Here is a 26,715-nt window from a genome sequence, read left to right on the forward strand (position 1 = left end):
ACCCCGCGGCCACACCTGCGTGGGAAGGGCACACACAGGACCAGCCCGCAGGTCCCCCACGGCCCCTCACCCGGGCCTGGGGCCTAGTGACCACAAGCACCGGGGGCCCAACCGGACACGTGGGCTACAGGGGCCACCGGTCAGCCGGGCAGCTGCGCGCCCAGAGGGACCGGCAATGTCTCGCTGAAGTTGGGGGCACTCGGACTTTGGGGGCAGATGGGAGCCCGGTGACAGGAACCTGGGCATAGCTCCTGCAGCTTGTGCCAGGGCTGGAGGCCGCCAAGAGCTGGTGGACACACACATTCTAGGACCTGCCAGCCTCCCGGGGGCTCTCCAGGCGGCTCCCTCCTGGGCAGCCTCAATTTTGGGGTGCAGCAGACACCTCTCCAGGGTGCCGAGGGAGAAACCGCGGGCATTCCCTCTCCACACTGCAGCCTCCAGCACAGAAGCGGGGCCAGGAGGGGGTTCTAGCATCTGGACCGGTGCCTGGCTCAGTGGGTCTCGAATGACCTGATTACCCACCCTCATTTTGGGGTGAACCTAAGAATCTCAGGGAAGAGGGTTCTTGAAGAGTGTGTGGACCATACTCGTACATCAACACCAGGGTCCCCGCGCGGTTCCCCGCACCCCGAAAAGTCACAGAGCTACCTGCCAAGTAGCACATATGTGCAATCAGTAAATAGCACGCCTTGGGCAGAGTCGAACACTAAACACTGTCACACGGCTATAGACGTGCCAAGAAGACAACTGGGGCAACTGTCCTCGGGCTGGGGGGACACGGGGACAGCCCCAAAGCAGCTGCCAGACCCACCTGAGATAGGAGGGGACACCCTGGATTCTCCCTCTGCCTGTCCCCCAGTCTCCCAGCTGGGGGGTCCTGACTCCCCAGGAAGAAGCCAAGGGACACTGGGGCACAGATGCAGGGGAGGTGTCAGGCCAGGGCAGACGTGACTTCTCTCTTAGTGAGTGAAATCTGACAACTATCAGAATTTACAAGTCTGAAAAACCTCCCTAAAAATATGTCAAATACTCAGAGGAGCATTCTTAAAGAAAACCCAAATCAGGCTAACGTGGTGGAAATTCTCCCATGAAGCTTTCAAAAAACAAAAACTCCTGCGTAGTTAATGCAGGATTCTTTGCCTCTGAAACACAATCGGTTCCCCAGACTCTTCTACAAAGGATGCAGGATCATACAGAAGGAGATTGTGGCAATGATTTTATTTGCTGCAAACACCAACGCTCATGTCTGGAGATGTGGGGACCTCAGGCTGCTGCGAGACACTTCTTGATGAAGTGGCCCACCAGCCGCTGGGGCCGCTGCTGGTACTCGGCCAGCATCTCATGGGGGCTGCTGATCTGGTCACCTTCCAGGCGGTTGAGGAGCGTGACGCACACCACGGCCGCTGCAAAGAGCAAACGCCAGGTCAGTGCAAAGAGCGGGATTCTAGCTTAGCTCACAGAGACCAGTGTCCAGGCCTCAAGGGAAGGGGCCGACAGTGGCTTCTGATAGACGGAGAACACGAAAAAGCTCAGGGGGCCACACTATCCTGTTCTGTCCTTATCCTTGCCTGCCTTTGTTCCCAGAGATTCCCAAGCAAACCCCAGGACCAGCTCGGGGGGCCCTGCACTGCCTTGAAAGGCAAGGTGACGTGAAAGCGGTATTCCGGAAGGCAGAGCTGGACCTCGAAGGGTGAGGCCAGGAACTGCGGTGGATTAGCCCCAATTCAGAAATCCAAAGATCTTTGAAGGCCAGATTCATTGTAGAGTCAGCAGCGAAGCCTGCCCAGACCCGAAGGGGGGACTTTCTCATCTTTCTGGCCTCTCAGTGGCACGTGAATCCCTGCAGAGACACTGAGGACCCTGCCTTGGACCACGTGACAATCCAAGGAGGTCCCAGCGCAGGGGTCCAGAAACACGCCTTGGGGGCAGGGCGGGTGCAAGACCAAGGCTGGCGATGGGCGGGGCCCGGGAGGAAACGCGCCTTGGGGGCAGGGCGGGTGCAAGGCCAAGGCTGGCGATGGGCGGGGCTTGGGAGGAAACATGCCTTGGGGGCAGGGCGTGTGCAAGTACAAGGCTGGCGATGGGCGGGGCCCGGGAGGACGGGGGTGGGGGGGATGGGGGGCAGTTGGGGGAGCTGCGGCCTAGGGACCCACCTCGGAGGCCGCAGGCGTTGCACATGGCGGCGAATACGGACGACTCCATCTCGATGTTGCGGGTGCCGGCCTCGTAGGCCGCCCGCAGGTACTCCTGCTTGTCCTTCTCCGCGTAGGAGCAGAGTGCCCCGTCCAGGCGGCCTTGCCCTGGGAACGTGGAGAGCTGATGCTGGCCCGGGAGCGCCCACCTCCCATTCCACCGCCCCCCACCCCCGGGCACTCAGTAAGCGCCTACTGCATGCCCTCCCCGCCCCCCAGACAGAGATGCTTTCCAGCCCGACGGGCCCCGCCTGTCCTCGACCCACTGGCCCGCGAGGGAACCGGTGCTGAGACGCAGGCCCACAGCGGTGCGGACCCCCGGGCGGGAGACCAGCGCACTCCTCACCTTCATAGAAGTCCAGGGTACACATGGTGTTGCCCACGACCGTGGGGAACTCGCCCAGGTCCGCGGAGCACCGCACCAGCTCCTGCACCAGCCGATCGTCCAGGTGCGTGTTCCGGACCATGCGCTTCCCGAGGACAATTTGCTCGAACTCCTGCTTGAAGCAGCCGTCCACCGCCTGCCGGGTGATGACCACGGAGCCGGGCTCCAGAACTGCAGGAAGAAGCGGGTGTCCCGGCTGCAAGGGGCGGTTAGGGAGGGGAGGGCCCCGTCCACGCACTGTAACACTGAAGGGTCAGTCATACCCTAAAAAGAAATAGGTAAGGATCTCTTTTCAGCACCAGATTTTTTTTTTCCTGAAGGTAAAGTAATGAATGTGTAGACGCTGCAGAAAATACAGAAAAGTGCGAAGAAGAAAGTGAAATTGATGGGCGGCCCATCCCCACAGAGCAGCGTCTTTCCGTCGCTGCTGGAACTGTCTGGGGCTCCCTTTACCAGTATGTGTTCAGCTGGTCCCTGTTTTGTACCTTATTATTTCAGGTTTTGAGTAAGGAACACTGGGACACCCCAAACCTGGCTCCTGCGGTCACCAGCTCTTAACACCCTGGCTTCCCTCCAGGACTGACCCACCGGAGGTCCTGCTTCCTGTGCCTCCCTGGGCGTTTCCAAGATTGTACAGACGTTACTCTGCTCCTTGCTCTTTGGTTTTGTAATAACTTTGCATGGGATTTGACCAGGAGCCTTTCCTACTACTACACTACTACTTACTTTAATGTGATATTGGTTTTCCTAAACATTTAGGGAGGAGGAAGGAGCCAGGAGATCTGTCCCAGAGCCCCACGTCAGCCGCTCTCATGAAACATTAAAAAACATGGCCATGGGCTTCCCTGGTGGCACAGTGGTTAAGAATCCGCCTGCCAGTGCAGGGGACACGGGTTCGAGCCCTGGTCCGGGAAGATCCCACATGCCGTGGAGCAACTAAGCCCGTGCACCACAACTACTGAGCCTGCGCTCTAGAGCCCACAAGCCACAGCTACCGAGCCTGCGTACCTAGAGCCTGTGCTCCACAACAAGAGAAGCCACCACAATGAGAAGCCTGTGCACCCCAAGGAAGAGTAGCCCCCTCTCGCCATAACTAGAGAAAACCTGCACGCAGCAACAAAGACCCAACATAGCCAAAAATAAATAAAATTAAAAAAAAAAGTATAAATTGTGTCTCTACTTTAGTTTAAAAAACAAAAAACGTGGCCAATTGCCAAGCTCTGGCTCTGCTTGCCCCCTGCATGTTCATCTGGACTTTCTCTCCCTCGCTGCTTTGTCCCTGTTCTGGTCAACGTAGGCTCTCCTCAGGTGTCTCCCCACACCGAGTGTGGACCTGGAGAAAAGCTCAGATGGCGGCTTTCATGAACTCATGGGGCCTAGAATTTTCAAGCCACTTCAGACCTCAAATTGGAGGGCGCAGGACCCCTCCCAGCGTCAGCTGCTCTTCCTCACACAGGCCCTGCCCTTTCCCGGGATACCTGTTGGCCATTTCAGAATTCTCACATCTGACAGAAACGCTGGAGTCACCCAGTTCTCCCTCCCGAGTGGCGGCCCATGCCAGCCACCCACTGTTCCTATTTTGGGATTTGTGGGGACACCATGTCACACTGTTGTCGGGGGTTTGGGGTCTGGCTCTCTAGTTGATCTCTCCATTTTTATGGGGCAATTTTGGGAGATTCAAAATCCACCCTACTCCCTCCAGAATTCTCTCTCTGATTATTGATTTTAAAATCCCTCCAAAGCAAGAACCCAGGAAGGATTTGCTGGAGCTCCTCGCCCACGCTGATGCGATGTGCACAGCCACGAGTCCGTTGGGTCGATGGTATCACAGACTAAGTGTGCACAGCCTGGGAGCTCGTGGTCATTGGGGTGTTTTCCCGAGAACAACTCCTTTCAACTTTGAATTACAATCTGCAAACACGGATGTTAACCATCAATCTGTCTATATAGTGAAAAGAAAAATGAGATAACGTATTGAGAAGATTTAGGACCTACAGCGATCCTCTATCACAGCGAGAAAACCTAAATTTTCGAATTACCATAAATGCAGGGGAGGTCAGGTCTAGGCAGTCAGAAACAAATGCACAGAGGCCAGGCTGATGACAGCAGACCTCCTTCCAGCAGCTCCCAGCTCCTCAGCGGGAGCGAGAATTACTAGAACCCAGTTTTCCACAGAAAAACCGGCCCAGAGGTGGGACATCAGAGTAAAACACGTTTGCCTCAAAGACTTTGGCTGAAAACTCAACATGATGTTTAGCGTTTTACTTTCTCCTTGCATCCTCTTCTTTCTTTGTTGTCTTTGCGATGTTAAAAAAATTATGTTGCGAACGGGAGGGCTTTTAGGCAACTTAAGGACACTTCTTAATTTTGTATTGCATCTGTCTCTTCCCCCTTTGATTTTCCTGTAGGTTTTCTCATAAGGTGCTTCACATCTTTGCAGGAATAAAGAGGAGTGAGCAAAGTGAAGGAGAAAGGCAGAGAAAAGAGGGATTAGCAAGAATTAAAAGAGAATCAAGCAAACAAGAAGGCACACGTTGTATAACTCCAAAAGGACGGGTTTTCGGGTGCACGTGGCCTGGTGCCTTTCTGTGCCTATTTCTGGGGTATGGGTTGGGAGAAGTAGCTGGACCAGAAAAAAATAACAAAATGCCTGCTGCTGCTGAGCTCTCCTTGGGCACGGCCCAGGGAGGAGCTCTGGGTCCCCACGCTGCCCACCCGGGTCCCAGTGGCGCTCTGCACACTAACCTATCCCGCCAGAGGTGCCGATGCGGATGAGGGTGACGTCGGAGCACCGGGCGTGGTACAGCAGCTTGATGAGCTTGTGCAGCATGATGGCGATGGAGGGGATGCCCATCCCGTGCTAGAACCAGGGAGAAATGCCAGCGTCACGCTCTGGTAGCACCTCTGTGTGTTCTGTGCTGCATTGCTAACGGGTGGTAAAGCAGATGAACTTCCTAACGTACATTTAAAAACCGAACACTTGGGGAAGTGTAAAGGTTTGCACGAAGCTGTCGAATGGATGACCCCTTTGATCCACACCACGTGGAACAGATGGCAGCTGAGGACCAGAAGGCTGCTGTTGCTAGGTAACAGACATCCCCTGGCGTGGGAAGCCCCGCACACGTTTTCCCTTTTCTCCACACGCTCTGCCGCAGCCAAACTCGGTAACTGGCTGGTGGCTCCACCGCCGCGGTTCTGCCTGTGCCGTTTCCTCCACCTCCGCATCTCCAAAACCGCCCTTCTTCAGAGGCCCTCCCGGTGCCACGTCTGCCAGGAGCTGCCCCTGAGGCCAAGCCCTCTTTGGAGAACGTGTTCGTCCTGCAGTCTCACTTGTGGGAAGTGCTTCCATGGATTACGTCTTACTCTTGGGTGTGTTGCGGTTGGTTAGTACCACCAGACGTCTCAGCTGCCCAGACGGCTGGGCCCCTGTCCCAGCCTCAGGGGCAGCCTTACTGTAAGGCAGCACTTCCTCTAAAAATGTTCTCCTCTGCAAAGGGAACCAAAACTGGAAAACGAGAACACCAGAGGTTTCTGTGTTCACCCATTGCTGAATCGCATGTGTGTGAAGCAACACAGGCGGATGGTGTGGGGACCACTTGGTGCCCGGCTCTCCTCGTGGCCCTGGTCCAGGCTGAGCACCATCTTCCCGGGTCTCCAACCTGGGTGCTCACTGTGTGCGCACAGCTGGGTGGGTGTGCGCGTGTGTTTGTACGTGTGTATCTGTCTCTCCTGGAGACGGTCTCCACTACCTCTGCAGCCCAGCCCCAGGCTCTCCTCGACTCCTGTTTCCTCTGTCAGGCTGTGTGCAGGGCGGGGATGGGGCCTGCAGAGCCAAGGGCTGAGCCCACCACGAGGGCAGGTACTCACGCTGACCGACAGCACCGGACCCACTTTAAACATGGCGTAGCGGTCGGTGCCCTCACAGATGTTGGGATACTCTGCACCTGGGTGGTCAAGGCCCAGCTCCACGGCGATGTACTTGATGAAGGCTTTCATCCGGGAAGGGCTTCCCCCAACACACACAAACTGCAGACAGAGAACAGAGCCCCAATCAGCACAGGCACTGCACCCCGTCTGTACAGCAGGGGTCCTCAAAGTGCCCCCCGCCAGCGGCGGCAGCATCTCCTGGAACTTGCTAGAAATGCAGGTCCCTTCCCTGGCCCCCCCGCATCTGGGGAGCCAGCAATGTGTTCACTAAGGAGCCCCCTGCTGATTCTGACACTCCCTTGAGTTTAAGAAGCACTCGTTCATGGACTCACAGCTCAGTGCAAGAGGCCCCAACAGTGCAGAGCAATCAGCTCTACACAAGCCAGGACAACCACACCCTCGCCCTCTCCAGCAGGAAAGCCCAGGCTCCACGCCTGCCCAGGCTCCGCGTATCGTGTGCACAGCAGCCCACTGCACTGGAGAGAGCCGGCGTTTGGAATCAGATGCTGCGGGCCTCTCAGTGTGCAACCAGGGCCCCACAGCCCATCTGTAACATGGGCTTCTAACTGCTGTTTCACTGGCTGGCAGAGGCCCAAATGGCCAACCTGTGGAAAGAGCCGGGGGCCAGTGGGGGCTCGGGGAGTCGCAGCTGTGCGGTGAGCAGGTGGCTCTCAGAGGAGTAGAACCTTCATCTGCAAAGTGTCGTACGTGAAAGCGTCAAAAGAAAAACAGGTGAATAAACCAGTCTTAAGGACTTGGTGATCAAATAGCTATTAGCCTCTTAACATAAAAAGGAAAAATTCTGTAGCCTAGAAAAAATTACAGGTTAAACTTAAGGAGAGAATGAAAACGGAATGAATTAAGAACACACGGAAAGGAGGGGAAGGGATAAATTGACAGATTGGGATTGACATATAGACACTACTGTATATAAAACAGATACCTACTAAGGACCTACTGTATAGCACGTGGAACTCTACTCCATACTCCATAATGACCTACATGGGAAAAGAGTCTAAAAAAGAGTGGATATGTGTATATGTATAACTCATTCGCTTTGCTGTACACCTGAAATTAATACAACATTGTAAATCGACTAGACTCCAATAAAAATTTAAAAACAAAAAGACAACGACACGTGGAAAGTCGTCCCTCGGTTTGAAACGAACAGCACAAAAGATCTGGGTGGCTGACAGGATGTAACCTGGTTATGACTTTACGATCGCAGGAGGCAGCCCCGGATCTAGGGTCACTGGCTTGTTTCAGTTTTGACTTCTAAACGTTAGCCCACTTTTCCACACAGGGATTAGACACTTTAAAAGTCCTCTGCGAGGATAAGTCAGGACCAAACTAGCTAAACAGATGGATGTGCATCTTAAATGAGAGACAGCAGACACATGCGACTGCCCCTCCTGGGTATCCCTTGCTCCCCTAGAAAAGGATTAGTGTCTGCTCCTTTCTAGTCTCTCAGTGAAGCATTAGGAAATTTATTTTACATTGTTTCAATTATAGGAACCAATACGTCTTTGTGATAGTTTTCTTTCACTCAACAGTTCATATTCTTGAAAGGTAACAATTTGCAAAAATCCGATCAACATATAACTTCAAGAGCCTGTCCTCTGTCACCTCCGCCCTGTGTGGCACAGTCTACCTGTGTCACCTGAAAGGGGGGTAATCTTGGGGCAAATGCCCAGAATCAAAACCCCTGCTTTTACCTTCACGTCTCCAAACATAGTTGGGAAGTCGTGCGTGCTGGTGCTAAGGCTGAAATGGTAGAGGACATCTTCTTTTATTGCAGCCACGTGGGGATTGCAAAGCTGTACAAAGTCGCTGTCCCAAAACAGGAAAGGAGGCAGTTTAGAGAACCAGCGTCCAGGGGCCGGTAGGACCACAGCGACACCCTGTGCCAGCGAGGCGCATGGGCCACAGCGGGCAGGCCGATCCCAGCCTGCAGAGGTTCCCACACTCTCTCCGTTCCTCCCTCTCTCCTTCCCCTCACCCGCTCTTCACACCCAGGGCTTCTTTGGAGGATGATCAGGAAGAACTCAGAAGAACACCAAAAAAGCACAAAGATCATGGGAATTCCCTGGCGGTCCAGTGGTTAGGATTCCACGTTCTCACTGCCAAGGGCACGGGTTCAATCCCTGGTCAGGGAACTAAGATCCCCGAAGTCGAAAGGCTCCACAAAAAGAAAAAAAAAAAAAAAAGATCAAAACGCCAAATCATCCCATATAAAGCATGTAGCCAGTTGCTACCCAACCCAGGTTCATTCAACATATAAACTTGGCTTCAATTTAAAAATAGGGCTTCCCTGGTGGCACAGTGGTTGAGAGTCCGCCTGCCGATGCAGGGGACGCGGGTTCGTGCCCCGGTCCGGGAAGATCCCACGTGCCGCGGAGCGGCTGGGCCCGTGGGCCGTGGCCGCTGAGCCTGCGCGTCTGGAGCCTGTGCTCCGCAACGGGAGAGGCCGCAGCAGTGAGAGGCCCGCGTACCGCAAAAAAAGAATAAATAAATAAATGGATAAAAATAATACATTTATCACAGGAAATATGGATGGATGAGAAGAAGAAAAATAGCCTCTAATTCTCCCACCCAGAGATAGCCTTTCCAATCTGAGGCCTTGCTTTTTCGTTTTGTTTCACTAGCCAGCACTTCGCTGGTACAATGTCCAAAGGGAGTAATAAGACAAGACACCTTTTCATTTTGGTTTTTCTCCGTGCGGCTGCTAGAAACTTTGTGTGGCTCACATTATATTTCTCGTGGACAGCACGCTGCTGGCCTGCAATAGGGGTTAGCAGACATTTCCCATAAAAGGCCAGATAGTAAATATTTTTTCCTTGCAGTTCATAGGGGCTCTGTTGCCACTTCTCAGCCCTGCTGTTCGCCCATGAAAGTGACCACAGACAACACGCAAATGAGTGTGGATGTGTTCCAATACAACTTTATTTACAAACACGATGCCCAGGTCTAGATTGCGTCTCCAGCCTTAGACACGCCTCCTTCCACAGCTGTGCCTTCCTGACTCCACTCACAGCTGCCAGATGCCAGTGGCACAGAGGGAAGCAGCCTTGGGTCCCCAGCAATCAAGACTTGCTGTTTCTTCCTTCAGAGTCACACTTTCCGCCCCGAACCCACGGATCACATTTCCTTCTCAGTCTAACTCTGTGAGAAAAAAACCATATGGGAAGAGAAGTTCTCAGCTGCCTGTGATTTGTAAACACCTATTCTCTCTGGAGTCCATCGGTCATCAACCGTAGATGCCCAGGCTCCAGACCGAGGGCACCTGCTTCTCTCTCTCCTGCATCTCCTCGCTTCCTACTTTCGTGCTTCTCACATTTCCCTCCGATTTCCCTAGAATGGCATCCAAGTTAACTCACAGGCAAACAGTCTCAAAAGGCTGATGTAGAAAAGATGCGAACAAAATCCTGAAGAGAGACAGATCTTTTTCTAAAGGGGAGGGTGCTGGTGGACTGGCCAACACCCTGAGCTCATCACTAAACTGGCAGCAGGACCACTAGCAGACTGTGCTGTTGGCACCGGGGCAGGGATGCGAGAGTCTCCCTCAGGAGAGGCAAGCAACCTGCCCAAGCCAGAGTCTGCACTGGACCCCGACCAGTCCTGACCAGGCTTACTCTCCTGGGGCAGGGAGGTCTCTTTTCAAGGGACCAAATCCAGTTCTCCAGACCAAGCTGAAATTCTGAAGTCATAACACAGCCAGAGCATCTGAAGCTCCTTTAAAGACAAATATTTTACTGTAATTACGGTTCTTGTTCTCCTTCAGGATGTTATGAACAAAGAGTACAAATAGAAGGGCTAACGGCTGAGCATTGGAACTGACGAAACAGAATGAGATAAAACAACTTCGTGTCATATTTCAAAATAGAAAACGTTTCCTTCCTCTTTCATTCCAGGAAGAGGAGAAGGAAATATGGCGTAACTGTGAAGACCAACAAGGATTTTAAAATATGTAAATTGGACACGTAACAGTGAATAGAACAAGTATTTTTGTTACTGCGGTATAGATAACTTACAGTATTGTATTAGTTTTAGGTCTATAACACAGTGATTCAATTTTTTATAGATTAAACTCCACTTTTTAAAGGATTTTAAAATAACAAGTCACAGACATATTACTTGGAAAACTATTTTTCTAGTCTACACACGATGTCAAGTGACTTTACCTTGCTTTATTCTGTCACTTTATTCATTTAACAAATATTCATTGAGCACCTACTCTGTAAAAGAAACGGGTGAGATGCAAAATGAATGAAACTCGGCTTCTGATTCCAGGAGTTTATCAGCAGGGAAGGGACAACACGACTGACCATTAGACAAACTGGCCCAGACATCTTGCGCCACACGCTCAAGGGACTGGCAGAGAACGAGGAAGGGGCTCTGCGGCAGGGAGGAGGGGGACCCTCAGCTGAATCTCACACAAGCACGCATCAGGCCCTGTGCCAGGCCGAAGGGATGCAGAGAGCAGCAGGGTGGAAGACATTCAACTGCGGTGGAAACCATGCCATTAGTGGTGGTGCGTATAAGTCATTCGACACCACAACTGCCACAGAGGCTAGGTTCTACCAGTCCCCGTCGTAAAGGCTCAGGGTCACACCTTTAATAAGAGGCTGTGCTCATGAGCTGGACTTCAGGGCTCCTCACAGGACACGCTGGCCTCTGGAGGGTGGACCATACAAGCTGGTATTGACCATAAAACGACGGAGGGAGGGGAAGATAATGACTAACCAACGGGGAGGGGTCACTGCTCAGTGGAGTCACATCCAGGGCACCTGACGCCAGGCCTCCCTTCTCCAGCCTTCGTTTCAACCACCCGCTCAGCCAGCCTCCAGGATCCTCAACCCGGGAAGGGGGGTGGGGCAGGGAGGGGCGGGGGGGAGGGGCTCGGAAAGTGGGGACAGGGCGTGTTTGCTTGTCAATGATTGAAAGCACCAGGGAGGGACTTCCCTGGTGGTGCAGTGGTTAAGAATCCACTTGCCAATGCAGGGGACATGGGTTCGAGCCCTGGTCGGGGAAGATCCCACATGCCGCGGAGCAACTAAGCCCGTGAGCCACAACTACTGAGCCTGCACGCTAGAGCCCACGAGCCACAACTACTGAAGCCTGCGCACCTAGAGCCCGTGCTCAGCAACAAGAGGAGTCACCGCAGTGAGAAGCCCGCGCACCACTACGAAGAGTAGCCCCGGCTCGCCGCAACTAGAAAAAGCATGCGCGCAGCAACAAAGACCCAACACAGCCAAAAATAAATTTATTAAAAAAAAAAAAGAAGCACCAGCGATCCTACTAGTGCAATTAAAAATTCTCTCTGCAAGTGCTATTCTCAGGGCAGCTCCAAAACTTGAAAATGGACCTCAGAACCCATGGGGAAGGAAAGGGGGGGACAGGTGTCCGTGTGAAATTAGGTGACCCACACGTGCAAGTATCCAGAGCAGTTCCTGAGGGACCTCCCAGAAGAGAACCAAGGAGCCCTAAGCTGGGTTCCCAGAGGGCAGCATACGGCCCTGGACATCATCAAGGCAAGAGGCCACCAGAACCAGGAGAGGCCACTGCCCAAGGATGGGGTCTCCCAGGGAACCCCAGCAGAGGTGGGTGGGGAGGAAACTGGGAAAAGTAGTGGATTTCAAGTCCATGTAGGAATTGGGATTAAGACATCAAATTCTTGCTTCTCCAGTGATGAAAAAAATTTGTATTTTAGGGCAATATGAGAACATTTTAAATATAAAATTGTTCTCTGCCTGTTTCCGCCACCCCCCCACACACACACACTTTACTGTAGATTGTGCATCTGCATTAACCAGACCTCCTCGGGAGACGACCTTCCTTCTTCATCCTGTGAGGGGCCATGACGACCCATGACCCACTACTCACTTTGTACCTGTAGATCTAGATTGTGTTCACTGTCAGCAACACATCATTTGACATACAACCCTTTGTCTCAAAAAGTTGGAACTGAGGGCCATAGTTAAAGAATTTCTTAAAGCCAGGGAGGATCCTCAAATTTTTTGTGAACGGATTACCAAGATGGGAGGGCACTGGTCTGTGGTCTGACTAAACTGACCAGAGCTGATACTCAGAGCTTGACAGGAATTTTTTTGGGGGGGGTTGGGGGATTTCTCCCCTAAGCTAAGTGAGGGAAAGTCAAACATTCCAACATACACGAATGGGCATGTCAGTCCTTTGATACACTGAGAAGGTCACCCAATTCTTTGAGGAATGAAAAACAGCTGCCCTTGTTTTACAAATCTAGTCTTTACAGGACCTGAGGTGTGCCTTCAGAAACATCTCAAAGCTTACCAAACCTTTCACCACTCCAAAATCCTCCCCTATTTATCTTCAGAGGCTTGTAGGCATTGAAGAAGAAAAAAAAAACTCCTGGCCTTAAGGGAACAAAGTCCTCCTAGGAGGAACTTGCCTTTCTCCCTCTATGCCTTTGAGATGCAAATATTCTACCTGATCACCTCCAGAACGATTTGCAATCTTTTTAAAATGCAGATTTCAGGAAAGCAACTCTTATCCAGAGAAAAAAACAAGAGATAGGTAATTTGGAACTTGACTTGTCAAAGACACGCAAATCTTAAGTGTCTTCTTCATAAATATTAGTAAAAAGGGTTTGGCCCTCTAGACAGGCAACCCTGTTGCATCTGCCAGAAAACCAATCTGAATCCAACTTCTTTTGTAACTGAAGGGATTTCTATTATCATTCCTGACTCAGGGCTGAAATTGCGGAACTCTGGGAACCACGGGGTCTCTGTCTGTGTGTCTGTATGTGTCTAACTGTATTGTCGATGTGTAGTATTGCCAAAATTAATTTGTATAAGAGCTCTATTTAATTGGCTTAAAGGAAGTTAGCTGCTACTTATATACATACCTAGAAATATAAAAGAAACTATCTCGAATGAATTTCAGAATCCTGTGAGCTAGGATTAATTTTAATTTCATTAAAATTAATTTTAATGAAAGCAAATGGTTTAATTAATACAGACATGTCTTTACAGTCACCAACATTAAGTATAATACTCTTACTGTACCCAGGTTCACTAGAAATAACATAAGATCTTATTATTCCTGTTACAAAATTTGTCAGCAAGAGAAATGACTTGGTATGCTAAACTTTTAAGTGAATTAAATGGAAATGATGAGAGTTTTGGTGTAAACTCTAAAGGAAGAATTATGTTTTAGGAATGTCTGCTTAAAAATAGTCTCTCCAGATTTAGATAACTTGAAACTTTAGAGTTTTGTTAGATAAAGTTAAAGGATGGGAATTCAATGACTATCCAGAATTTATTTCCCAATAAGATACTGAAACATTAATTACTGAACATAAGCTTCCTTTTACAGAGAAACTAAAGATATTTAGGACTATTAATAAAAATATATTTGGTGACACACTAAGACATTTTCTGTTAGAAAAAAAACCATGTGTTTTCTAGAAATGGTAAATAGTATGTATACCTTTGCTAATGTGTGGGATGATAATGTTTGGGATGCTAATGTAAAAGACAGTTCATAATTGCCTATTTGTTAGTTTCTGCTGGATACTAGGTTTTAAGGTTAAGAATTATAATATATATGTAACTAAAGCCACTAAAATAATAAGGGAAACATTTCAGTATGCAAGGAAAGTAGGAGACATGTTTTCAGCCAAAGAAGGTATGAGGAATGGAAATCATTTTGTTCAACGGAAAGAAATTAATTCTGTCCTAGAGCTGTTTTTTTCTGCATAATCAATAAATAAGGGACAAAAGACAGAACATTATGGAAGGTGTGTGGAAAAGGGAACACTGAGAAAAGAGATCTGTGTGTGGTGAGGCTAGGATTGCATTGAATTGAATTAAATACATTTGTTATTAAGAGTAGCTGATGCAAGACTGGAGTTTGGTTTTCTCTCTGTTAAGAGAATAAAGTTTTCTTGGAACATTGAGTTGCTTTTGGTAATGGATTATGTAAGTTTCTTTGCCTTTTTTTTTTTTTTTTTTTGCGGTACACGGGCCTCTCACTGCTGTGGTCTCTCCAGTTGCGGAGCACTGGCTCTGGACGCACAGGCTCAGCGGCCATGGCTCACGGGCCCAGCCGCTCCGCGGCATGTGGGATCTTCCCGGACTGGGGCACGTACCCGCGTCCCCAGCATCGGCAGGTGGACTCTCAACCACTGCGCCACCAGGGAAGCCCTCTTTGCCTTTTAAGTGAGCTGTGTTTGCTTGTGAAATATTTTATTGTCACTTTGGTTAAGTGAATTAAGTATTGTTCCTCAGTGACCTATATCCTATTTGACCAAGTGTTTTAAACCTTTTTTGATATTTTGACAAACTCCCAAATATCAAATTCTCCCTGAAGTTCTTTTGACCTCTAGCTAACTTTGGGGTTCTTCAGAGAGGACCCCTGAAGCATCTCAGAGAGAGGAATATTAAACTAATTAGGCTTATTTGGTATGTTAAATTACATGGGAAGCATTGTCAAATGAGTGGTGATAAACCTTCTTAGGTTATATTGTATGGGTAAATATTATTAATATACATATTCTAGAAATTATATGGAGCTCCTAAGAATCTGGTATGTCCTGGTAAATGTTTATAGTCATAATTCTAGTTCTTGTCTTAAAATGTTGTATGACAAAGCAATAACCAAGTTTCTTTGACAATTGCATTGTAATCAGATCTTTAACCTTGCTTTTTTAAGTCTTTTGTCATTTATAGACTGCTTCATCTTCAAAAAGGTTCATAGAAAGGACTTTTTGGGAATTCCCTGGTGGTCCAGTGGTTAGGACTAGGTGCTTTCACTGTGGGGATCTGGGTTCAATCCCTGGTTGGTGGTTGTTTTCCGGGTTTTGTTTTGTTGTCTTTTTCTGCCACGCTGTGCAGCTTGTAGGATCTTAGTTCCCCAATCAGGGACTGAACCCGTGCTCCCTGCAGTGAAAGCACAGAGTCCTAACCACTGGACCACCAGGGAATTAATTCCCTGGTTGGTGGTTTTTGAATCTGTTTTCCAGATATAAGGAAACTCTTCCCCTCAAGCTAATTATGACTTACAGCAATTTGGGTAAATTACTCCCTTGTAAGTGGAATTGAGACATTTATCTTTTCTTTCTACCTGATCTCTCCAGAAATTGGGAACTCCTGGGTTCCCAGTAGCTTTATCAGGTAATAAAATTAATTACCTGATAATTGTTAACTGAGGTCTGTATTTACTGCCTCAGACTCACTTCTCAGATGATTCCTTGTTGCTATGTTACATTACTGTAGAGTTTGTTTCTGAAACTTATCTCAGTCATCTATCTTCAGATGAAGATCACATGTGCCATGACCTGCAACCAGGGGATTATGCATACGGGAAAAGATATCAGATAAAGGACTCTTTACAGCCACCTTGGAAGGGACCATATCGGGCCTTCTTAGACTTCCACTAAGACCAACACTATCAGCACCATTCAAGCTAACATTATCACCAATATCACTAAGTGAGACCATCCTATCTGGCCAATTTAATGACACCTGTTCTGAACTTGGCCATAAATACTCCTTTTCACTAGATGTTAAATATTGGGTATCTCTTAACAGGACTCAGTAGACCTACAGAAAAGTTTATGGCCTTGGCTTTCCCTGGGTTGGTTAGGAAGATGCATAGTTGCTTTCCCTTGGGCTTAAGTTCACCTGCAGGTATCCTTGAAAACAACCCCTGCCAATCTGCCTTTAATATGAGGACTCTGGGTTTCTATCAGTTTTCCAGTGGTATGACCATTTGGCCAAGATATTTGTTAGCTCGTCTTATGACATATGAAGGATCAAATTTCTGTTCTGAATGATCATCTTCCAAATTTAGTAAAAATACTAAGAAAATGCTTTGGTTTAGGAGGATCTTCGCTTAAACCCTTACTAATGACATTAATTTTACTGTCAATTTTGATCACATCTATTGCTCACTATAAATTAATGAACAAGCACAAGGTACATGCAAGGTTAAATTGGCATAACTTCTACTGGACAACTTGGAACTGACAGTCCTTGCCAGACATCTTACTAATATAACCCCTTAAAAGGAAAGAAAGGAGCAGGCTATTAGGTCTGGACATCAAGGGACATGATGAACCCAGGGCAGGTAAGCAACCACCCTGGCATCAAAGGAACAAATATTTGATCACCTAAGGCTTCCTATCAAAAGATTAATGATCAGAAGGGGGAAATTGATGAAAAAGTTCATATTTTAAAATTTTAAATGAGAAAAATTTAAACATAACATTTCCTTTGTCCATTTGGATCTCCTCCCTTCCCTTTAGTGTGGGTTGTACATCTGTACTAGCCAGACCTCCTTAGGAGACAGCATTCCTTTTTAATCTCATCAAGGGTCACAACTCCTTAAGAGATAACCTTCCTTCTTAATCTTGTGAGGGGCCATGATGACCCATGCCCACTACTCTGTACATGTAGATCTGGATTGTGTAAACTGTCAGTAACGCATCATTTGGTATTATTACCCTTTGTCTCAAAAACTTATATAACTGTGCTTTGACTACTTATGGGTGAAGCAATGCTCAGAGCTTTCTGAAAAACTGTCTCCTGGGTTATAATCCTCAGATTGGCTCAAATAAAATTTTCCATTTCTTTCTTAGATCAACTACTGAGTAATTTTTTTCATCAACACCAGCAATGCACAAATATACATAAAAGAGTGGCCATGTGAATCACATAGTGGAATAATGAAAAACTGCAAAGAAATAAGGAAAGTATTGAAAGGTCAGAACCAAGAGAGAGCTGGGAAAGAAGCAGGGACTGTGACTCAGAAGAGTGTCCAGATGTAAAGAAACCCCACTGGACACAGGTCTGGGCACCCCACGCAAGTGCCCAGACGTCCTTGGGAAACAAACATCCCAAGGCTACGAGCAGCGGCCCTGGCACCAGGTGCCAGGGGTCTTCAGCCAGCTCAGCTGTATGCCCACTGAGTGGTCAGTCCTCCAGGCTTCAGGCTCTGACATGAGAACCAAGGTGTCCACGTGTGTCAGCTCTTAGAACACTGTGTGGCTCAAAGTCATCACAGCGAGCCCGAGCCCAGCAGCATGCAGGTCAGAGCCTTACTTGTGATTTCCAGGTTTCTCTGTTTCAGCCCCTGGCGAGGCCATCCCTCAGCTGAGGCAGGACCCTAGGAGAAAACAGCACAGAGTCTGTTAGAAGTAATAGTCAACACTTGAGGAGCTTATATGAGCGCACTTCGATTGGAGTCAGTGGCTGACAAGGGAGCAGGGGAGCGGCAGACGGAGAGAAGGTGGAAGCAAAGCGAGGACGTGACTGACGGCTGCAGCATGAGGCCCAGGGGGCCTGTATGATTGGTTGTTCATAGCATTTTGATTTTGTAGCCTGGAGGCATGTACAGCTTAGATTTCAGTGTGCTGACACAGGCTGCCTCGGCATTAGAGACACCTCAGTCCAATGGGCTCCTCGTTTAATTAGTTGAACACTAGTGGATCCCCCCAGTAGGAACCAAGGTCACTTGGACCGTCAGCAAGGCCACACTAACCTGTGGAAGGTCAGTGCCATCAAGAGGAACTCAACAAATTTACATCACATACACGTACATATATAAGACCTGGAGGGTTGCTAATTTCAGAGAGGAGCTGGCGGAAATGTGCCCAACGCGAGCCTGGGTTGGCGTCTCCTACTCTGGTAGAAAACCCTTCTTCACTTCCTGGTCCCTCAGACAAGACTGCCTTGACCCAACAGACCACACCTGGGTGCCTCACGCTTCTAGAATTTTAACTCTTCTCCAGCAGGCCTCAAGGACAGCTCAGGGGGCAGAGAGGGGCCCGGCAAAGGCACCAGCTCTTGAGGGCCTGCCATGAAGGGAAGGGAAAGACCTGGGGCAGGTAGGGATCAACCCCTGCCCTGGTCCCACTCCAGAACCAGAGGAAGGGAAAACCATGAGACACAACCACAGTTCTTACTGGGGCTCCGCCACCAGAGCACCGACCCGACACCAGTGCCCGCAGAGCTGAGCCTGAGCACCTGCTGGGTGACCTCGGTGAGTGGTCTACGGTGGAGCTAGCTCCCCCATCCCCAGGTCAGGTTCTCAACCTGCTACCTCACCAGCCACTTACCAGAGAACCAGCCTCACAAAGCTAAAACCCAAAGCCCTCTTTTTGGAAAAAAGCGTTGATGGCCGCTGTTACACTTAGATACTGACCATTTTTGGCAAATTCTGAAAACCAAAGCATATTGTCATAGTTGGGTCTGGAGCACAGATTTTCCTGCAGTGCTGCCTTGTCTCTCTTCGCCTAGCCTTCATGCTCCCTTAGCATTGACAGGACACTTCTGAGGAAATGTCAGCCTGTGAGTCAACTGCAAATTGACTGAACCCAAGGAGGGGGGTTATGGGAACCTCCTCTCTATAGCCAGTGGGTCAGAAGCACAGGTGATAACCTGGACTTGTGATGGGGGGCAGTGGGAGGGGGAAGGCGGGCAGTCTTATGGGACTGAGCCCTTAGCCTTTGGGGTCTGACACTGTCCCCAGGTAGACAGTGTCAGAATTGAGTTGGATTGTAGGACCCCCTGGTGGAGGGGCTGGTGTGGAGAATTGCTTGACAGTGTAGGGAAAACAAAGTAGAATTGTACTTGGTGATCAGAATCTTAAGTCATAATTTGCCTTTACAGCATCCATCAGACAGACTGATGCAGACAGCCCAGCTTCTGAAGAAGTCTGGCTTCCAGGAAATGCAGCCCTTGGCACCTCCACCCTGCAGTCAGCAGCCGCTATCCCTCTGGGATCCACCTCACTGTCTGCAGTAAGTGCAGACGTGCCTTCCAGCGAAGCCAGCCCTCAGCCCTCATTATCGGCTCTCCCTTGTCCACTGAGAGATGAAGTAGGGCTTGGGGTCCCCTCCTCCTGCAATCCGTCCCCTCCTGGCTGCTGGCTCTTCCTCTGTGGGTAGGGGGTGGGGAGCTCAGAAAGAGGAAGAGCTAGAGGCGCCTTCCCACGGGGCAGCGGCTGAATCAGAGGTGCACAGTGCACCCCAGAAGGTCCCCAACCCCTATTTTCCAGGAAAGGAATCTCAGCCACAGAGAAGACCTCCTGTCTGGCCTTGCAGAGAAAGTGTTGCTCTCTAGGCCGGGTGGCTTCTCCTGCCCCTGAGCCAGAGAACCGCTTTCCCTGCCTCGGCCTTGCCCTCTGCTGCCCCAGACCTGGGCTCCTTCCTGAGTCTGCTCGGGGTCTGCTTCCCCTTGTACTCTCAGTGCCAGGTGATTGCTCCCCTCCAGGCTGCGACCCCACCCACCCCCCACCCCCAAAGTAACTCCTCCTTGGGCCTGAGCCTCATCCTGGGGGCAGCAAGGCTTTACTGAACCAACTCTGTGCAGAGAAAATCACAGACTTTTGCAATGTTCTAATTGGAAATTTCCCCACTAAATATCTTAAGACACTTATAGGTGGAGTGAGCACACAGGCAGGTTGGCCTGGGAGTCCCGGTATAGTCACCAGAGCCACATTTCATTCTCAGAAGGACCTGGGTGTGGAGGATCAATGATATGGCCACGCCCCCACCCCACCCCCTACCCCGCCCACTGAAAAAGGTCAAAGGTGGGGAGGGGGTGAACCTCTCAATTTACTTCCCCTGAGACCAGTGAGAACAGGACGGGGAGCCCAGGAGCCACTCTACTCTCACTGGCAGGCTGGTTGCTCACCCAGACTCCCCCTTCTTCCAGAGGCCACTAGCGAGGGGAGCGGGCCCCGTTGCTGTGAAAGGAGACCCTGGTGATGATTAAGAAGGGAGTGATAACCACGCAGGGGCACAGGGCAATGGTGGAATCTCAGAAGAAATTTTCAAGTTAAAAAAAAAAGTGCATAAACTTGTAGGCAAACGAATGGCACCAGTCATTCCTGTAAACAGGGAATGTTACCTCCATCAGCCACTGCAGCAGCCCTCATGGTGCACCCCGAGGGGACTCAGGATGGAGAAAAGAAGGACACTGGCCCTAGGTAGTGAAGATGCACATCAAAGGAATGATTTCCATGAGCCCAGACTCTTGCATCTTCCCATACACAGAATAGCACTGAAATCATTGAGATGCCTGCTTTTCTGATTAGTAGTAATCTTTTAATTACATGTTTGTTTGTTTTTCAGCAAAACTCCCTCTTTATCCTGGCTCCCCCCTTACCTCTTCGGAGCAGTCCCTCAGAGCTCTCTGAGAGGCTGTGTGCTGGGCTAGTCCTCAGGGAGGCCGCCGCATAAAACATACTTCCCAAATGTTAGGTTGTGCTTTTTTTTTTTCAGTCAGCAAGCTGCATTATTTTTTCCAACCGTCAAAGGAATCAGGAAACAGGCCCAGGGGATGCTGCAGTCCCTTTACCAACAAGGCCCAAGTTTGGTCCACTGGGGTTTAACACGGAGAGAAGGAGTCCCCCAGGGTCCACTGCAGTCTGTTCAACTCCGGGTCACAACTTAAGGCATAGACAAACACTCGTGGGGGGATGCCCCACCGTCTACTCTGCACGCAGAGGCCCAGGGCGGGCACTGTCCAGCACTGCCCTTGTGCAGTGTAACTAGGAGAGGCCATTCATAGGTGAGCTCGTTCAGAGAATTTAGGGAATGTTTCTGACAACCGCTTTTTCAATTGTTTTACTGAATTAATGTTATCATGCACCTGGACCTGTTTCCTCCAACAGATAATATGTATGTGCATTTCCTAAGGACACACGCTTGACATCATACAGCAGACTTCTATCCTGGGCATCATCCCAGGACGAAACCTGTGGAGCATACACTTCGTTTCCTCCGTGGCGGAGAAAATACAGCTTGCCAAACCCCATCACTGAATTAGCGTCGCAGCGCTGTCCAACCAGGAAAGACTCAAGGTGGTTGGTCTGTCTGCCCCGCCTCAGCCCCTGTGGCTGTGGATGGAGCTGCAACACCAGGGGGGATTCGGGCACTTGCCTGGTACTTTTAGTTCACCTTTTTAGTAACTTAATGCCTTTCTAATTAAGTATTATCTGTAAGAGAGCAGAAAGTGCTAAGCATTGCACACATTAGTCATCCAATGTGTCAAATCCCCAACAGGTAGCTGTCCTGGTTCCTCAAGGTGTACCTATTCAGGTTAGAACCCGCACCCGCTGGGGTGTGTGTGATCTGAAGGGAGATGAGAAAGACCCAGGGCTCTGAGAAGCTGGAGTCCACTGCCGCAAACACGAGTGACCATGAGCTCCAATGCAGGTCGGCTGACGGAGAGCCAGGGAAAGGTGCAAACAGCGCCTGGAGGTCTATCTAGTTCAGCGTGAGGAATGGGTTGTTTCTTAGTGGTCCCTGACTAGGAATAGCCAGGAAAAGATGTGGCAGAGAGAGGACAGGACTAACGGTATTTACAACAAGGAGACGTGAAACCCCATGAGATATGTGGAGGGTGCAGAAGAAACAGCTCAGCCAGCTCAGCATGGGGAGACGGGATTCGGGCGCTGGTTAGGGGCCAGGTGCCCAGACAGCCGCGTGTCACCACCGACAACGTGACACCGTCCTGGGGGTGACCGGGGGACTCGGAAAACCTGGAAGCAGGGAATGACAGTCAGAGGTTTGTATATTGGATCCACACAAAGGGCTCCAGAATAAGCCACTGTCACATAACAACTATTCGGAGCTGAAGACTTTGAGTTCCCGAAAGCCCGTACCTGCCTGAACCTAGAGACTTCCAAACATGTCACCACCCCTCCTAGGAAAAAACTCTTTTCTCTGAAAAAAAACCCAAATAGATATTGTCCTATCTTATATCTCATCTCTTTTTCTAAGGGGCCATTTGTCTCTCAGAAGTCCTCTGTGTTTCCCTAAGTGCCCTTTTGGCCCCTCCCCCTTCTGTCATTTTCTCTCCCAGAAGTGCCGCTCTGCCTCTCCCCACCCCTTTTTTTTTTTTTTTGCGGTTCGCAGGCTTCTCACTGCTGCGGCCTCTCCCGTTGCGGAGCACAGGCTCTGGACGCGCAGGCTCAGCGGCCATGGCTCCCGGGACCAGCCGCTCCGCGGCATGTGGGATCTTCCCGGATCGGGGCACGAACCCGCATCCCCCCGCATCGGCAGGCGGACTCTCAACCACTGCGCTACCAGGGAAGCTCTCCCCACCCCCTCTTTTAAGATGGTATATAAGCCCCAAATTCCAACTACCTCCTGAAATCACATTTTTCTCTGAACTCTCCCATACACATGTAAATAAAAATCTGTCTTTTCTCTTGCTAATCTGTCTTTTGTCTTTTTAACCTGCAGTCCCCCAAGAACTGAATCTAAGAGGATAGAAGCTTTTCCTCCCTGCAGTTGGATTTGAAGGGCACACAGCGTGAGCAGAGATGCAATCAGAACAGGAAAGTGTGGCACCTTCCACATCCAGGAGGCGAATCCAAAGGGCTGGAAGGTGGTATCAGGGTGAGGCTGCCAGGGATGCCTGTGTTGAGTGGGAGGACAGGGAAAGAAGGCCACAGTGTGATGTTCCAAGCAAGGGGTGAGGTTGGACGTTTCGTCAGAGGCACTGGGTTCCTGCACAAGGTGCCTGCAGCCGTCACCCGAGGCAGAAATGCCGGGGGATACGGGGCCGCCGGTAGGAACTAGGCGCCTGGGGCCGAGTCCAGTACTAGAGAAGCATGGACTTTCCACTCTGTCATTCAGGGGGCAGCAGGGTCCCAGGTGAGCCCTAGTCCAGAGACAGGGCTTCCAGGAGAGCTGACGGCTTTCCCACAGCCCGGCCGACCAGTGGCGTGAGACCCCCCAACCTGGAGCCTGTCTCAGAAAGCATGCCTTCTAACAAACACTGTCCCAAGGGCCGCGGGTGTCCTAAAGGTGTCTCCTCTCACTTTCCAGGACCCCATGTTCTCTAAACAGGAGGGTTTCACTAGATTCCGGCCGGGAGGTGCCACCTCCCAGAGAACTCTGATCCTGTCTCTGGGGTCTCAGGCTCCTCGACTGCTAGGGGACCCGATGGGCCCACTGCCTGGGGCGCTGAGCCAATAAACACACCAGGTACTTCTGATTAAAGCAGAAGCCTTTACTGCTGGTGACAAGGAAGGAGACAGGGAGCTAGCCGTCCAAGCACCGTCTCCCCAGCTGCAGGATGGGGATGCTTTAAGCCAAAGGCACATGCATACTCATGAAAGGGCACACGTGACCTTCCGTGTAGACGGGAGTTCTGGACGCCCTTGCCCAGCGGACAACATGCCCCAACACACAGTGCCTGTGCAAACATGGCGGCAATCCCACCCTTGGGGCAGATATTTTAGCATTAAAAAGAGGTAAAGGTCACTCTAGATTGACAAAATCCAGGCACCTGATTGTGGGTCCCAAAGGTCAGCATCACCATCCCTTAGGCACCAGTTAATCTGGTGGTTGGGCGCTTAAAGGGGTTTGGATCCTGCAAAACAGCTCAAGAATGTGCTTCAGGCCGATCTTTCCCTTTGAAACAGAACGGGGAGTCTTTATGACTGATTCTTGTCTTTGCTGTGGTGACTTCTCTTGCCCGAGAACAGTTGGTTGTTCCTGACCTATTTGTTCCTTTTTAAATCATTAATTACTGAGAACTACCCTTTGTTTCCACCTGAGACACAGGAGGCCATCGCTCACCTTCCTCCCAACCACCATTGAAGGGAACACAGTGCGAACCGAAATTCGCACTCTAGCTCTTAATGTGGGCCTGTCGGCGCATGTTACAATTTCTCTGTTGCCTGTTCTACTTCCATGAGATACGACATTATCTGGTTTGACCCCACCCCTTCCTTACTTAAGACTGTCTCAGCAACACTAACTTTGCAAAATCAAAACACCCTCCAGTTGGTTTTGGTTTTCTTGTTTTGTTTTTGTTGTTGTTCTGTTTTATTTTAGTTTTAACCCACTAAACCAAATTCAGACAGGTGGGTTACTTTGGCATATAGCTAAGTGTGTAAACGTTTATAACTTTTTTTTTTTTTTTTGCGGTACGCAGGCTTCTCACCGTTGGGGCCCCTCCTGCCGCGGAACACAGGCTCCGGACGCACAGGCTCAGCGGCCACGGCCCATGGGCCCAGCCACTCCGCTGCATGTGGGATCCTCCCGGACCAGGGCACGAACCCGTGTCCCCTGCATCGGCAGGCGGACTCCCAACCACTGTGCCACCAGGGAAGCCCATAACATTTTTTTTTTAATGAACGTATTTCAAAAGCGAATGTGTGTGTGTATATGGGAGGAAGTGAAAGAAATGTTCAGGGTTTACCTTTAAGAAGTGGGAAAAGCTGGAAGTTTCACTTTCTGTTATATGTTAGTTTTGGTTCTTTTTTTTTTTTTTTAACAATGAGTTTGTATTAATTTTTTGATTAACGAAAAAGTCCACTTGGACAAAAGCCAATGTAAAGAAAAACTACTTTGTCTGTTTCAACTAAAGTGTTACTTCAGTGCCCACCAGGGCTGAAAGTCCTAGAAAAGACTATAATTCATGCCCGATAAACCTGGCTGAATTAAGGAGTCTAGTAGAGAGATAACTAGAAGGTCAGTTTGGCCTCTGAAAAGGGAAAAAAGTCATGGAAGACTGGCTGAGAAGTGGGAGAGTGAGCCCAGTGCTGAGAGCCTGGCAGAGTGAAAGCAGACAGGATGGGAGGGGTTGGCAGGGTGGGAAACCCAGATGGAGACAAGCTTTCTATTCAGGGAAATCGCAAGTCTTTTAAAAGCCAAGGTCACAGCCAACGAATAGAGCCGAAGGTCTCTTTGACCCGGAAAACAGAATAAGTGGGGAAAGATGGGCCAAAGTGAGGCCAGGCTAGTCAGGGCAAGGTGGTGGAGAAGCAGACAGAAGGACGGAAAACAGCCGAGGGGAGTGCAGAGCGCAGGGTCGCCACGCCTGGAGCCGGCCTCGAAGGCCTTCCAGGAAATGGCCCTGTTCTAACCTGGATTTCAGACGGGGTTTCTCTGCAATTCACCATGGGCGGGGAGCCGCCCAGGGCAGGGCTGACCTCTGGCGGGGAGGGCCAAAGACCGCCAGTCCTGGAGGAAGGGCGGTGGGGGCAGGGAGACTTCGGGCCGGTGACCTTGAGTCCCCGGGTCACGCCCCGACCCCGGAGCCGGCGAGGCTGCCCCAGGTGCCAGTCTTAAGAACAGCCTGCTGCGTACAAGAGCTGCAGATGGACCCGCTCCCCGCTGCAAATGGGATTTGTGTCAGATACTCTGTGACTGAAGTTTCTCTTTTGACCTGCCGGACACCTCGACGCCAGTATTTTACGCTGTGACACTTTGTTGTCTGTTGGCTCAAGGCGCACACCTGAGTCCATTTGAACTCTGCAAGTACGGTAACACTCATTCTCCAAAACGTAACTTCCCCTCTCCCCCGACAAGAAGGGGACGTTCCAAATGCTCCCGATTCCCTTCCCGCTCAATTTGGACTGAGGAAGACCTGCCCAGCTCCGCCACGCGCGAATCGCCTCCGCCAGGTGGACCAGCATCCGGACGGCGCCCTCCGCGCAATCCTCCCCACCCGCCCTCCCGGCACACCCTCCCCACACATCCTCCCGGCACACCCTCCCCACACATCCTCCCCGCGCGCCCTCCACACACATCCTCCCCGCGCCCCTCCACGCACAGCCTCCCCGCAGATGGCCCCGCGTCCGCGAGCCCGAGTCGCCTCACCGGCAGGTCGATGATTCCTGAAAACAGGACGCTGGCCGCAGACACTTGCCGTGCAGGGACCGCCACGGGTTGCGCCCGACGCCTGCCGAGAGCTACCGGTGAGCGAGTGGAGTAGGGCAGCCCGGGGGTCCCCGCCCGCCCGCTAGCCCCTCCTCCTCTCCCGGGGCCCCTCCCCTCCCGGCGCCCCCGCCCCACCCCCGCCTGGTTTCTTGTTCCGCAGCGGGCGGCGGCGGATGACCAGCAGGTTACTAATTGAAACCAGTTGCCCCACCCACGACACCTCCCTGCGGCTTCCTCCCCGCCTGACAGCAGAGACGTGGGGGACAGAGGTGACTACCCGAGGTCACCGCTCATGCCAGAGCCCGGGTGTCCGCGGGGCCCACCCCGAGCGCGAGCCGGGGGGCCGGGGGAAAGTGGCAGAGAGGATGAAGTTGGGGAGCCCTGGGCCCCGGGGTAGGAGTGGGGCCGGGCAGGCCAGGCGCGGTGCGCTGGGTTTCCCTTTGGGACCATCCTGGTCCTGGGAGCACCGGGCACCGGGGAAGGCCCGGGAGGAAATGACTCATTCATTCAGAACCACCAGCTGAGGCGGCGGAACTGCCTCCGGG

At 50.8% G+C, this 26,715-nt stretch overlaps 1 protein-coding gene across 6 annotated transcripts; it reads right to left on the reverse strand.

Annotated features, from left to right (window-relative positions):
- Positions 1-1,199: 1,199 nt before the first annotated feature.
- Positions 1,200-26,248, reverse strand: UPP1 (uridine phosphorylase 1). 6 transcript variants are annotated; one of them, XM_004277944.4, is made up of 8 exons: positions 26,111-26,248; positions 17,586-17,649; positions 8,220-8,334; positions 6,445-6,603; positions 5,323-5,437; positions 2,539-2,748; positions 2,154-2,300; positions 1,200-1,403 (listed from the first exon to the last, which is right to left on the reverse strand). In XM_004277944.4, exons 2-8 carry the CDS (start codon positions 17,627-17,629, stop codon positions 1,264-1,266), a joined length of 930 nt encoding a protein of 309 aa, XP_004277992.1. In that variant the 5' UTR covers positions 17,630-17,649; positions 26,111-26,248; the 3' UTR covers positions 1,200-1,263. The 6 variants fall into 6 exon arrangements, with proteins under 6 accessions (XP_004277992.1, XP_049571146.1, XP_049571144.1 ...); XM_049715189.1 differs by having other exon boundaries at positions 1,339-1,981; positions 2,102-2,300; XM_049715187.1 differs by having other exon boundaries at positions 1,339-2,044; positions 2,102-2,300.
- Positions 26,249-26,715: the final 467 nt, after the last annotated feature.

Source organism: Orcinus orca, chromosome 9 (genome assembly GCF_937001465.1).
Source record: "Orcinus orca chromosome 9, mOrcOrc1.1, whole genome shotgun sequence".
Taxonomy (NCBI): Eukaryota; Metazoa; Chordata; class Mammalia; order Artiodactyla; family Delphinidae; genus Orcinus; species Orcinus orca.

Coding starts and splice junctions, on each gene's coding strand:
- UPP1 (XM_049715187.1), bottom strand. CDS start 17,629: ATGGCCTCGCCAGGGGCTGAAACAGAGAAACCTGGAAATCACAA. Junction 6,604..8,219: donor CTATGTTTGGAGACGTGAAG/GTAAAAGCAGGG, acceptor CTCTGTCTGCAG/TTTGTGTGTGTTGGGGGAAG. Junction 5,438..6,444: donor GTCCGGTGCTGTCGGTCAGC/GTGAGTACCTGC, acceptor CCCTGGTTCTAG/CACGGGATGGGCATCCCCTC.